The sequence below is a fragment of the Stegodyphus dumicola genome, chromosome 2, assembly GCF_044657685.1.
Source record: "Stegodyphus dumicola isolate Sdum_Otavi_A_Nest chromosome 2, ASM4465768v1".
In the NCBI taxonomy this organism is placed as follows: Eukaryota; Metazoa; Arthropoda; class Arachnida; order Araneae; family Eresidae; genus Stegodyphus; species Stegodyphus dumicola.
In genome coordinates, this window is record NC_140769.1 from 31,806,136 (window position 1) to 31,821,970 (window position 15,835).

Sequence of the window (15,835 nt, forward strand, 5' to 3'; positions counted from 1 at the left end):
TAGCATTAACTAATTCATGATCAGACTGAGTATTATCATTAACCATCCCTTCCAATTCACCATTCTGATCATCAGCTATTGCATTCTCAGTATCTGAAAATGTCGTAATCACGCTCCCACTGAATGAGGATTCATCATAGAATTTTGGCATATTACTTGCCTTTTTGTAGTACATTTCATTTTCCAAAAATTGTACATCTCGTGCATTTATTATTTCATAAGTTTTGGGATCTATTAATCGATAGCCTTTTCTATCCTGACAGTACCCAACAAGCATTAATTCCTTTGCTTTTATATCCCACTTTTTACGTTTTTGCTTTGGAATGTGAGCAAATGCACGACATCCAAATACTCTCAAGTATTCTAAATTTGGCTTATCCCCATACCATTTTTCGTAAGGGGTCATACCTGCAACTGCAATAGTTGGAGATATATTTTTACAGTGATTTGCAGTTTGCATTGCTTCAGCCCAATAATTTTGATCAAGGTGAGCATCCACCAACATTGATCGTGCTCACTCTACAAGAGTTCTGTTACTACGTTCAGCTACACCCATTTGCTCTGGTGTAAATGGAATAGATTTTTGATGCTGAATTCCATTTGATGCTAAATAGTTATCCATCTCATTGTTTACATACTCAGTACCATTATCTGAGTGTAAGATTTTGATTGATTTGCCAGCTTGCCTTTCCACAAATGCTTGAAATATTTTGAATTTTTCAAAAACTTCAGATTTATTTTTCAAAAAATAAACAAAAGTCATTCGCGACAAATCATCAATAAAACTAATAAAGTAGCGAGAACCACCAATTGATGTAACATTCATAGGCCCACACAGGTCACTATGTACTATGCCTAATAACTCTTTTGCACGCTTAGCTTTTCCCTTGGGAAATGGTTGTCTATGCATTTTGCCTTTAATGCATGACACACAATTTAACAATTTTCCGTTAAATGTAAAACCTTCGACCATATCTTTTAATCTGGTCATTCCTCCTTCACTTAAATGGCCCACTCTTTTGTGTAATAATTCATTTGAAATATTTTTATCAGTAATTAAAGCCCACTCATTACATAAATCAAGAGAATACAAATTATCTCCCATACCTGTTCCAGTAGCAACTAAATGTTTACCATCATACACAAAACATCTTTTACTTGTAAAAGTACTAACCATTCCAAATACTTTATTTAAATACTTAATGGACAGCAAATTGGCTGTTAACTTTGGAACGTGTAAAACATTACTAAACGTTACAGACTCCCTTTTTTTATTTCTAGATAAGAGGAAAGTTATTTTACCCTTACCCTCTACTTCTATTACTGAACTTCCTGTTTTTATTTGATGAATACTAGCATCCTGATAATCATCTAATAATTCTTTATGTGGAGTCATGTGGTAAGAAGCACAAGAATCCATGTACCAAATATTGGGATGTGGATTAGAATTAGCTACACTAATTTCCACTACATAAGCTTCTTCCCCCTTTTTATGTTTTAATCCAACATTAGACTTTTTGTTAAACTTGTTTTCATTATATCTATCCTTTTTGAGAGGTGACTTCTGACAATCAGAGCTTTTGTGGCCAAACAAATTGCATTTAAAACATTTTCCTTTAAAGTACCTTTTGCTTCTGATATTTTTATTAACAAATGCGTATTCCTTACTTTCATTGGCTAGGGGTTTTGAATCTTCAGCTAACAAGCGATTTTTAACATTGTCAACTGTTATTGCCTCACCACAATTTTTCAAAGCCATTATAAGAGGTTCAAACCTATCAGGTAAATTAGCTAAAATTATTCCTGCAATTAATTCTTCATCAGGTTTAACACCAGTAGATTTTAACTGCTGATAAGATGAAATGACCCTATGTAAATAGTCAGACATATCCTTACAATCAGTGTAACGGGTATTCACTAATGTTTTAATTATTGAAACCTTTCTTGTGATTCCCTTATCCTCATATGTTTCAGCTAATACTTTCCAAGCTTCCTTTCCACTTGTTAAATCCCTTATATCATTGAAAATAATTTCACTTACCCCTTCAACTATATATGACAAAGCTTTGGTATCCTTTACTGGATCTTCTTTTGTACCCTCTACATAAGCCCATAAATCTAATTTAATAAGATGCATTTTCATGGAAAATTTCCAATCCATGTAATTTTCCCTTCCACTCAATTGTTTATGACTAAATGAACCTTATCCCCCTGGCATTTTTCCTTTTTTAACTTTAATCAACAAGAGACAAAAAAAAAAAAAAAAAAAAAAATTATAATTTGAGATAAATTCAAATAAATTTTCTATTGAATTAATTTTATTCTCAAAGAAACATTTGCCCAAATAATTAACAGTCAAAAATATTTGTACTAGTTAAGCTTTTGCAACCATGTGCTATGGCTAACCCTAACATAACCATGTGGTCAATTCTGGTTAAAGTAATTCTAAAAATTTACAAATAGAATTAAATAAACAAACTAACTTAACTAGACACTAGATTATTTATCCTCATTTCTTAATCTGGCCTGGGCCCATAACCTATTAGAAACTCAATATAGCAGAGAGTGGTTACTTGCATGCATGAGAATAAATAATACACAACATACCTGTTGGGAGTTTGGAACACAAGTGAAGTTTTATTGAAGTGCACAGTTATACAAGAATATAAAAACAGTGGCGCCATCTATGGGCCAAGAACATATTTAAAGCTAACCTTTTTTACAATAAGCTTTGAGTTCCCATATCAGTTAAAAAACTGTGATGTACTTCATTGTAAGAAAATGTTTCCACAATGATTCAGAAAGTGTATAATTCATGAATTTAACAAGATTGGCCAGGAGCTAGAACCAGGGCTGTGGAGTCGGTAGGGAAAATGACCGACTCCGACTCGACTTCCTCATATACATATATATATATATATATATATATGTAAACATATATATATATATATATATATATATATATATATATGTATGTAAACATATATATATATATATATATATATATATATATGTAAACATATATATATATATATGTAAACATATATATATATATATATATATATATATATATATGTAAACATATACACATGAGTTACAGCTTACGTTTTTTAATATAAAAGAAGTAATATATGCTATAGAAGAAAATTGATGGCATAGCAAATTATTTATATTAATTAACATTTATTATGAAATGGAAGAACTTGCATTATTTATTTCTAAGAAACAATATAGCTCTTTGGCAAGATCTTTGTTGGAGAGCCATAGATCCAATTTGATAAACTTCAGAGCTGAGAAGTCTTTCCACACTAACTTAAGTAGGAGGAAGAGCTGTTACTGTTAGGGCTACTTCTTTTAACTTTTCAGGATAGATTTTTATAAGTTCTAAAAGAGGTGTCTTGCAAGTGCAATCATATTTCTCTATTTCTTCATAGGCCATGTAAAAATCTTGTTTGTATTTTTTCATTTTTATATCTAAAGGCTCTTGGTCCTTTATTTTCATTTGCTTTGCCTTAGCCTTTTCAATGTTATCCAAAAAATATTTCTTAAAATCTAATTCATCACTGGAAAAGGATGATAGAGACACAATTGCAATGACTGCAGTTTGATTGTCCTGATTCGAATTCTCCAATTGTTCTGAGAATAATTTCATTTTTAATGAAAGTTCATAGATGGTTTTCTTTGCGGTTTTAATTTGTTTGTCATCTAAGAAAATTCAGTGTTTCGGATCTACATATATTGAACCCAGCAAGATCTCATTGTCTAGCAAACTAGTTTCTCTTTCCTTCATTGAAGAAATGATTCCTTCTGCAATAAGCCCTCCATTTCAGAAAGAACAAACATCACATTCTTCCATTCTCACCTACTGTCAATTCTTCAGACTGCAGCTTTTTTGTGGCTACATACGGTGTAGAAAGAAGAGTTTCCAATTCTGCAAGTTCATTCCACAGTCTTTCTGTTAGTGAAACATTAGGGTTATCTTCATCTTCTAAAAAAGTTCTTAATTCTAACAACCTCTTTATCATCAAATATGTACTTCCTTATTGCATTGCTTGATCAATAATTGCTCCTTTTCCTGCTTGCTTCCTAAGAATAGCATAAATTTCGGGAGTTCTTGCTGCTATTGCTGCTTACCTAAATTTACCAGTGAGATTTGTAACTAAATGAAGTAACTAAACGAATCAGTTTAATCACTAATGGCAAATATCACATCCATCCTGACCCTTATATTTATTTATCAATATACCAATAAAATAGAAAATAACTATTTATTAATGTATATAGTTCATAAATAAAAATAATAACTCAGCTTGTCATTAATTTTTTTCAATTCATTTAAATTTCATTTCAAATTCAAACTTCCCAATAAAAAAAGGGAGTCGGAGTCGACCTGTTTTTAGCGACTCCTTTTACCCCAAAATCTGCCTGACTCTGATTCCGACCCCACAGCCCTGGCTAGAACCAACTGTTGGTGAATCATTGTGCCAGCTTATTGTTAAAGGTCAGCCTCAGCCAATTTTTACATCCGACTGCATAAAAACAAATCGGAGGCTTAGGTTATTGTAGAGAAATTTTCCCAATGATTCAAGTCTAGTAAGCAGAGATTAAATGCAATGGGATCCTCAAAATCAGGTTTCAGCTTCATGGTATGAGTCATCTTGTTCAGCAGGCCTAAAATATTGTCCCAGTCAAATAATTAACTTAAAAGTAGTTATAAGTGGTTACAAATTACTATTTTTTTGATTAAAACCTTTTGCTTTTAGCAGTGTTTAAATAATTGCAAATTCTAGATCATGTTCTGAATTAATAACCTCTAAAAGAAAACGTTTTTCATTTTACTCTTAAATATTTCTACTCTTTTCAAGAATAAAATGTCATTGCTAGTTTAAGCTATGTTTAGGCTGTGTAAATTAAATATTATACCAGAATGCACAACAATAAAAAGAATTCTGAGTATTATCAGAAGTGAATAACCATTTCCATATACGTACCGAATTGTAATAATACGATTTTCACAACAGAGAAAAATTTAACATCAATTTTTGATGAAGAGAATTTTTATTTCAAGTATATAAAATGAAAGTTGTGTAAGAACTAAAAGCACCTGAATGTGAAAAAATACCTATTTAATTGCTGCCTGAAGGTGCAAACATTTTGCTTTGTGAGTAAAAATATGAAAAAGAATAGTTTACAGAGGTAAGCAGCAGAAAACTTTCGGAAACAATGCTCTGCATTATTATCACCATGAGAATTATAGCTAGTCAATAGACAAATATTTTCTTCCAAACTGGTGAAGACATTACCTTGATAACTGTATCCTTCAAATCAGTTTGAAAAATGTTTCCGTACAGAAGCATTTATCTTCCCCCCCCCCAGAATTCAGGAACTTTATTTTCACTCTGTGGAATAATAATCATGTAGCATTACCAGTTTTAAACACACACACATATGTGACAGATGACTTGAGGATTTGAAGGTAGTGTAGATCAGACATCCCCAACCCTATGCCAGCGAGCACCTTTGCACCTGGCAATGGTTTTACGTGTGCCCATTGCTGTGTAATTATGATAAAAAAATTATCTAATTTTTCAATAAAATTTTATTAAAACTTTTTTATAGTTGACAATTAATTAGAGGCATTTAATGAGTGTATTTGCTCAAAAGATTCTTTGTTTATAATTTAAAATGGGCAAACTAGACATCTCAGACTGAGAGTAAGGCCCTGGCGTACTGGCCAATTTGCCATTGTGACCCGTTTATTTATTAAAATTTAAAAACAAGTCAAATATCAATGTCAAAATTTCTACAACAAACTCTCAAAGTAGAGATCTTGACTTACTGAAGAACATCTTGATGATTGCTTACAAGCAGGAATATCATCATATTCTTCTCTTGATTATGAAGTAATTGCCTATGAAATGCAATGCCAAATACAACAAACTTCTGTCTGTATTATTTGGTAATTATTTATTTTTTCATAAAAATACAATAGTTTATTTTTAGAAGTTAAATTATAATTTTAGAATATCTTCTTTTGTATATTACGTATATTATTATCTATGCCAACCTATAAATTCATCTTGAAAGAATAAATGTACACATCAACCTCGCCAATATTCTAGAATGTGCTCTGAGGTATAAAAAAAAGTTGGGGATCTGTGTAGATACAAAAGATGACATAATGGTGACAGATGAGGCCAAAACAAGACCTTAATTTATTCATGGACATTCTTGATAAGCATAAACATGTTCATATCATTAGATGAAGCAGAGAAACATGCCACGTGTGCTTTCACAACATGGAGGTAGTAAGTAAGATGGAGTGGCCCTAACCAGTTTCCCCAATACCCTACTTTGAAGCACTGGCGATCCCTTTCTTTGGTGACCAAAACAATGGGTAATTTACCATTAAGGTCAATGGGTTTTGAACGATCGGATGTAAATATTTTGTAATTATGTCGTAAATATACATATAAATGTATATATTTTCTTTTTCTACAATACTTCAGAGTCCTAAGTATATGAAAAGAATACATTTTTAAACAACATTTCATTCTGAACGGAATTAAATATTATACTTTTCACAGAACAGTTTGCTCAGAATTGTTTAATTTGAATGAAATATTTTCACAAGTTTTCGTTAATTACATTAGAAAAAAATTTTAAGGTAATTTGATTTTATTCGGTTAAGGATTACAAAACTTAAGATCAAACACATCCATGTTTCATATTTTTCATTTCCGGCATGTGCAAATCTTTAATTTCTGTGCATTCAATATATTTTTCGAGTAAAGTAACTTACACTAATTTAACATATACCCGAAAGTTTCACATAAGAAATAAGTATAAATATAATTTGAATGAAAATTATATGCATTATTTTAATACCCAGTCAAAGGTCAGTTTTTTTTTCGAAATTCCTCCACAATGGCATCTTTCTCTTTAGGCAGATAGCCTTTGCATGCCTTACTCTATTTAATAAAAACTTAACCTGACCTATGTGCCTAATTACAAATATTTTAACATGCATAATTTTATATTTACATTTATCCATCAAGTTTCAAACTTTTGACTAAAATCTGTTTTAGGATACATTCATCATCAAATTCAAATCTTAATTTTAATCGTGGTAATTTTATTTTTAATTAACCCAAATAAGTAAAATGTTAAGCCCAAAGTAATTATTTTTCAGATATATAAAAATAAAATGAGAGTTTAAAATGAGCAAGAGTAAAGCCTCTCCTCTAAAAAATTATAAAAAGTACATGTTACAATAATATGTGGATGTGAAAAAAAAATATTTTATTTAAAACATTTTGGCGTTTGGAACACAAAATAAAAGTAGCGAATACTCTATCAAGGGTATCGAAAGATGTATACAATTTTAAATTTACCGTAAGGTTTTTTTTTTTTTTTTCCCCCAGTCTTTAAGCATAACATTTTTGCTAAAATCTATATTTTTGTAGTTCATCAGCTTGGAATTTTTAAATGTCACTAAACTATACAAATTGCTATTATCCATCACACTATGAATGTTTCTTTTATGCAGAAGTGTTCCATTTTCCGATTTATATGGAACTGTTGTGTATCGAAATACTATCAGAGTGCTGTCAAGGGAGCTTCTGAATGTAAACAAAAAACACCCCATCTGGGGACTGAAGCTTCAAAGCAGTGCTTCACTTTTAGTGCCGGTTTGGTCACTCCTTCCTTTCTTACCTCCATGTTTCACAATGAGGGGCAGGCAGGCAAAAGTGAGTGCGCATTTCAGCAAACAGCATTTACAGAGTTGAGCTGCTTTGTTTAAATTCTGGATTGTGATTAGACAAGAACTCACAGCATTGTAGGATTAATAAGATAACATAATGCAGATTAGTTTTCCATATGATGGACTTCAGATTCCAGGAAGGAGACACAGCCAAATAAAAATGAGGAATTAAAAAGACTATTCCTAAATTAAAACTAGTAGTTTTCTTTTACATATATATATATGGCAGGAAAGGAAACAGACATAAACTATTAACATAAACATATATATAAAAAATACAAAATATGAATTAATAATTCTTTTATATATGAAACCAATACATTTACCATTGCATCAACCATATTATGAGTTAGACGGAAAGGCACACATTCTGGACATTCCATAGTTTCACCCTGCATTGACAAAGATAATGGTATTAATTTGAGGAAATAACTGCAAATTCAACAAAAGCAATTAAGCATTATAAAGGAAACAAATAGTTAAATATTAAAAATTCCATTTCATATGCTAATTATATATTTAATTTGCTGCAAGTTACTAGATTACTTAACACATTTGCTACCAGTGAAAAATAATACTATTTTCATCCTTAGGAGCCGGATTACAAAATACTGTTCCAATGGTTAAATCTCTGTCAAAGACAATCTAAAAGGTTTACAATCTCCACATACATGCAAAGAAAATAGACTGCCAGGAATAAAAATCAAAAGAACAACCATTGCTTTACAGCTTTAGCTACTTGACTACAGGCATACTCAAATTACTATGATTTTCATTTTTAAGAAAATTAAGAAGTATTTTCTCCGTCCTTTCCGTATACACTGCTAAAAAAAAAGGGCGGCGGGAATTTTATATCTCCCATGCTACTGGGTTAATTGGCGAAATTCAAATTGCGTTTTTCATGGCTCGAAAGCACGACTTAGGATATGTATTAGAATTATATCGGACTTTTTCTTGAAAAAAAAAAAAAAAAAAAAAAAAAAGTCAATTTTTTCCATATTTCGATTCTACAACTCAAATTACGCCAAACTGTCAAGTTTTGTAAAAATCGCACAAATAGTTTTTAAAAAATTAGGTCTCAAAATTTTATGTCTTCAATGTTAATTGATTTTGTTATTTATTTATTAATATCTCTTTTTTTAATTAAACTTTTTTGATTCTTCCTTTCACATTTCAAAATTTAGGTTCATTGCAAATAAAATTCAGCCATTTTTTGTGTTTTATTTTTAAAATTTCTATTTTTAAATAATTTTGATAAATTTTTCTAAAAAATTTATAAGTTTTTACCATTATCTTAATGTAGGTGTAGTTCTAAGCATACCTGGAAAAAATTAGAGTTCTTTATTCAAAATTTTATAAGATGTACACAAATTGACATATTTTTGCGTATTGAAATTTGGCATCTTTTTTTTTGAGCGATAATAACGATATATGTGAATTTATATATTGGCGCGTTTTGAAATTTGGCACATTTGTTAACCCTTTGACGCACGGTGGTCGCACCGTGAAACCACCAAGTTTCAATTTTTTTTCTTCTCTTCTTTCTGAAATTTTTGAGTAAAAAACCAATTGATTACTGATCTTTTACCTCTAAATAACACAAAATGACTGCAGAATCATACATTTTTTTTAGATCTTAGTACTTCAAATCATATGCCCTTTAAAATTCATTTTCAGTGAGATAAAATAACTTCCTTTTATTAATATAAACTTCTTTAAATTGCAAATGTTATTCATTGCACATCATTATTTCTATCATAAACAATAAAAAATTGTAATAATTTAACTGCATATATATAAAAAACCTATGCATATTTATGGCATTTGCTTTGTGGTTTCACGGCGTGACCACTGAGCCACTGGAGCATTGTGTCACAATGCTCAGAAACCTCTAGAGGCTCAGTGGTCGCACCTTGAAACCACTGCTCTTCACAATGGTGTTTGCTGCTTTTCAAATAGGAATGCTTATTTTTACCCAGATATACATATGAGGCTTTGAGTTATTTTATTACTTAACAATACTGCCCAGTGAAAACAGACCTTATAAGACTACTATTACTATTAGGACTTCTATTTATCCCTGAGTGAAAAGGTCTTTCTTTTTCAAAGATTTTTCTCTGACCACAACACGCTTGCTTCCTATGCTATTATTGCGATTTTATAAATTATATTGTGTGGTTTAAATATAATGTAAATATCCTGTGTTATAATTAAAAACAGAAATTGTATAAAAGCTTTATTTAAATTAAAAATATTTTATATATCTTTTGGGACGAAATATGAATAAAATACATACAAATGGGAAACAAAAGATCTGTACCAAAGCCATAAAGACCAAGCACCCTCCCCATTGATATAAAAAACCACAAATTTCATGTGCCAGACAAAAAGAGACTAAATAACGTTAGACATATACCAGAAAAATGCAAATCCAAGCAGTATACATTTTGTAGCACAAGGAAGAAACCTCATACATGTGTGAAACATGCAATGTGGTTCTATGCATGTACCAAAAAGACAAAACATGCTTTGAATGGTATCATAAATTATATAAATGATTTCACTGCTATAGAAAAATTGCATAACTTTAAATTTTTTTGTGACGATTTACTTTGTAAAATAATGTAAAATATTTACTTATAATGCAATTCTTACATAATTTTTTTTTCAAATTTTCAAATTTCGTCATTTATTGGAAATGCACATGGGAAAAGGAAAGTCCCCCCCCCTTCTACCTCAATAAGTTTTGAAATCCTAGACGCGCGCTGGTTTCAGAGTGCGACCTAGATCAATGGGCAAGAGTGGATTTTTTTAAATTCATATATTATTTGTCTCTAGGATCATAATATTCAATTTCTAGAGATTTTAGTGAAAAAATATAAAAATAACATTGTGCGCATCAAAGGGTTAAAAGGGATAATAACATCAAATGTAATTTAAGCATTTTGTTAAAATTATGGAATATGTTCTGAATATTTTATGTTTATGGAATATGAATATTTGTTAAAATTTGGAAGTAGGAATTATGTGACTTTTTTCCCACTCCCATAATTCCATTTTTTCCCATAAAGGAAAGGAAAATAGGTTGCCATATATTAAGAAGTTTGGCAAGTGAATTATTCTTGGCGCAAGCTGAAAAATCTGTGTGAATTTCACACCAAATTTTACAGAATTTAATATTTAGGCATAATTTGAATCATAGAATCGAAACATGGAAAAATTGGTATGTTATTTCAGAAAAAGTCCGATTTTGTGTTAAAATACCTATGTTAGAACAATGCTATATATAAACCTAATATATATCCCAAGTCGCGCTTTTGAGACTAGAAAAACACAATTTGAATTTTGTCAATTGGCCCAGTAGAACGGGAGATATAGAACTGTCCATTTTTATTTTGTGCAGTGTACCTTCATGGTGTAACTGGATAGCATATCCAGCTAGCAATTGGAAGGTACGGTTTTTAAATCTCAGTGAAGGCACTGCATATTTTACACACCTTTCAAACATACTTCAAAAAATCTAATGACTCTACAAGTGGCATCTGAACTAAATGGTGGTTGATAATAATTCATCTCGAACAGTATTTAGTGATTAGGTCTCCTCATCCCCAGTTGCTCTTTAAAAGTGGGAGTATATAAGGCATTTTCTCCCACCTTTTCATGTACCTTCCTGGTGTAACTGGATAGAACATCCAGCTAGCAATTGGGAGATCTGGTATTCAAATCCTGGTTACGTCACTGACTCAAAATACATAATAATTCAAATAACCTAATTACTCAAAAATAAGCAAAATACCAAATAATACTTTTCCTTCTTCTGAGATCTAAACAACGTTATTACTTAAAAAATGTAAATAGTCCTTTTGCTGCGGTATACAAGGAAAAGGAAATGTGCAGAAGAAGAAAATGCTTCATGTTTATATTTTTTTTACATACTTATTATTATTATTATTATTATTATTTTTTTTTAAGTAAGTTTAAAATGCTGCTTTCTGAATTTACTAAAATAGTAGATACATAACACAGAATAATATATTTGCTAAACTCAAGAATATTTCAAAAGTTGAAAACATACTTTATTAAATAGGCAGTTAAGGTCAACATGCACTGTATCACCACAACTTGCATCAAATAAAACATTTTCTCCATGTCTGTCTCCAAGTCCAACAATATAACCAATCATACTCATGACTGCTGTAGTACGTGCATACGCCAGATGAGCTAGATACCTATCAAATTCATTGCAAAATTAAATGTCAGTATGCTTAATGATAAATCAAAATGTGTTGATAATTTTACTAAATATTTAAAACTAAATTATTCATGCTTAAAAAATGTGAATTCTTACTATAGCAGCTTTTTTTTATTCATTCATTTATTAAATAAAAGCAACATTTGCAAATTATATTTTTATACAATAAAAATAGTATTTACAATGAAACACAACTAATATGTATATATAAATATAGAAAGTATACCAAGCTGTAGGATCTGGAAATGTCAAAAGAAACCAATCATGGAAAACAGGAGGAAAACGAGGAAGAAACTTGGTTGTAAATATATTGAGTTTTTGCCTGGAAATATAAAATAAAACTAAAGAAGTTCTAAAGCTTCAATTAAAAATTAAACTTTAATAAAAAAATTTAAAAAGAAAAAAGTGCAGTTACTCAAATGTAGCTGTTTTAGGAGGCATCATTGCTCTGATTTCTCGTCCACTAACAAACTTTCCTTTTAATTTATACAACTTTGAAAGAATAAGCCTCAAGCCTTGTAAATTTGGTACCCATTCAATCAAACCACATTCTTCATTTAAAGGGACTACAGCCTACAAGATAAAAACTTACATATAATTCCCGAAAGAACTCTGACAGAAATCTGTAAATATTTAATAGTTAAATTATTAAACTTTTAAGATACTAGCTGGAAAGATTAAAGGAATAGCTATAAAATCTCATAAAAACTTAAAAATCATTTTATAAGTAACCTATAAAGATCTTTATTTTATCAGGCCTGACGTATTTTCAAACTGTAGAATCGCATACTTCTGCAATAAATAAACTTAAATAAGAACAAAAGAAATATGATATAAAATAGGGTTGGCAAAAACTAGTGTTATAAGTTTTTAGAGGTAGACAGAAAAAATTAATAATGTTTGTGGTCACCCCTGAATGAAATACAAGCTTTAAAGAAATTTTCCATGCTGTCTAAGACTATCCAGGACTCACTGTGGTAACAAAGTGCAATCATGATAGCTAGAGAATCATGAAGCTTCTGAAGAGTGCTGAGGGAAAAAAGAGCTTCAGTCATGCAAATCAGTATCCTGTGTCTCCTACATGTTCTATTGGATTTAAATATGGAGAATAAGGAAATCCTTTTTCCTACTGGATTTCTTAGCCTAGAGATAATGTGTCAAGACAGTCTATTAGTTTAAAATTGGTACTTCAGAGTCATTTTCACCTGCCCTATTTCCACCATAACCATGGGAATGACAGCTGCAGCAGATAGCACAAGTCACCTAATATTCCCCCCAAAACGATTTTTGTTTACCGTGTTTTGCTTAACAAAAAAGTGCACAAGTAAAGGCTGACTTGAGCAGTTTCAAAGAGGTGAAGAAAATAAATGCTGTGCAGTGATTATGCCATATTATAATCACAAGTAAAGGACAGTGTCAATAGTATTGATATGAATATTTTAAAGAAACAGACTATAGTGCACCATAACTGGAATGAATATTATCATCCATCAGAAAAAAGTAATTACCAACTGCACTTTTAAACAGCTCGACATACAGATCAGGAATCTTATTTCTATAATCAGCATTCAAAACCACATTGCTAAAAATGTGTAGTTCAGTGTGGCTATTCAAAATGATGCTCACACATACCATGATTCCATCACCCTTTTATCTACATGTTTTGCAGATATTTTCAGGCTAATTGCATAAGCTTAACTCCCTCCAGAATGTAACACATGAGGAATCGCTCTCCAAACAAAAATGAGATTCATCGGCAAAGAGAACCCAGTTCGAGTCTATGCACTCCAACTGCTATGATCACTGTAACCTGGTGAATTTCGCAGCCCAAGTTAGTGAAATACAAATCATGGATTTCCCTGCATACAGCTATATTTTATGCAGATTATGAGGTGTATAAACAAAGTAATGAGACAGGAAGCATAGCATTTGATCTGGCAACTCTGCGAACTTCCAATTTGGTGGTAAGGGCACGGGAACATTTATTACTCAGCCACTATGAGTTTGAATTGTGGACAGTCTAGAAGATTCTTTTTTTTTTTTTTTTTTTTTTTGTAATCTTCCCCCCCCCCCAGTGCATTCTGAAAATGAGCAACATTTTGTTCTCAAATTTTGCTTCAAAACATTTATAAAGCTGAAATCCACCTACAGAGATGATTTTTTGTCAAGGGTCCAGTTTCCAAGTGGTTTAAGCTCTACAAATATAATAACTGACGAAAATTCTGCCAGAATTTGGAATCTTGTGTTTTCTCCATCGCATGAAAGTCAGAAATGATTTGAAAAAAGTTCAGCCATACTACCATTCATTAGATTTTGAGAAAAGAATTGGGAGATAAATAATATCTGTGCAAAAATCCCCTCCCCAAATTTTTTTGCTCGAACAAAAGAGAAATGGATTTTTAGAGCATAAGTAATATCTGTTCAAAAATCCCCTCCCCAAATTTTTTTGCTGGAACAAAAGAGAAACGGATTTTTAGAGCATTTTCTGGAATACGATATTAATGGTGATGAGTCTTGGGCATTTGAGTGAAACCCAAAAAACATAATGCCACAGCCAGGAAACAGGGGGAAAAAAAGAGAGAGAGAAGGTTGAAGATAAAAAAAAAATATATTGATTTGCTTTTCTGATGGCCAGGGAGCTGTCCACAAAGAGTTTGTGCCCCCAGGCCAAATGATGAACTAACACTTTTCCCAAGAAGTTTTTTAAAGGCTTCAAAAAAGGATCATGTGTTTGAGACTAAAAATCAAAACACACTGGCTGCTGCATCACAACAACGCACGTTGTCACACTGCATTTTAAATTAACAAGTTTGTGCATGTAAAAATATCACTGTGGCTCCTCAGCACCTTATTCCCCCAATTTGAGTCCATGTGACTTTCCCAAGATCGCAAACCCACCTCAAAGGATGTCATTTTGGGACACTAGAAAACATTAAACCAATTAACTAACCATGTGAAGGCAATTCCAGTATCTGAGTTTCAGCACTGCTATGCAGAGTAGAAAAATCATCTCCACTGTTGTGTGGCTTTCCAAGATGATTACTTTGAAGACAGTGTGAGATTGTAATTAAAGAAAATTATAAAAAAATCAGTCTCATTACTTTATTTAAACACTTGCATCACTTTATATTTGAATATACAAGTTTCTGTACCTGCAGCTAACTCCCTTGCAGTCTGAGCTTACAACAACTGTCTCTTTCTTTTAGCAATAATTTCCAAATAACAGTATTGAGAGTCTGTTTCAGAATGTTTTTTACCTTGGCCAGCTAGCTTCCTTGCAATCTAGGCTGATATTAATCGTCTATTTCTTTTAGCAGCCATTGCCAAATAACAGTCCTGATAATAGCATATTTTTTACCTTGAATGCGTTGTCTGCATACGTCATAAATGTATTTAAATGATTTCCTGATTTCTGACATGATGCTTATGGCTACTTTTAGGCCTACAGACTCATGTCAAATGCCTTTGTCACTTCTATTCTCCCAAATGCATTTCACATAATCCATTAAATGCTTTTTTAACAGCATGTTTCACCTTCCACACATGAAAATTTTATCCAACCATTTATGTAATCCTTAAAATCAGAATTTCAAGCATCCTCTGCACTTCTTTCCATACATATTTAAAACACAAGGGCAAAAACTACATATTTCTGGACAGCAAATGCGAATCCCATTGAATGACATGATAATGCTGATCTTGAGTTATTAACCAACCACCTTTCATTGCATTTCATTAAGTAAAATATAAAGCACTTAATTAAATAAATTAATTTTTCCTACTAGGGTACAATAAATCAGTTACTTTATTACTTAATG

At 31.3% G+C, this 15,835-nt stretch overlaps 2 protein-coding genes across 2 annotated transcripts in view; one reads left to right on the forward strand and one right to left on the reverse strand.

Moving 5' to 3' along the window:
• Window positions 1–15,835, reverse strand: part of LOC118192119 (serine/threonine-protein kinase ATR-like) — a 391,326-nt gene that overhangs the window by 43,488 nt on the left and 332,003 nt on the right. The gene's annotated exons all lie outside the window — the stretch shown is intronic.
• Window positions 13,448–15,835, forward strand: part of LOC146998377 (axotactin-like) — a 42,990-nt gene continuing 40,602 nt past the window's right edge. The window contains exon 1 of the mRNA XM_085812270.1: window positions 13,448–13,517. Within this exon, the coding sequence (XP_085668396.1) occupies window positions 13,448–13,517 (70 nt within the window). The remainder of the gene's footprint in view (window positions 13,518–15,835) is intronic.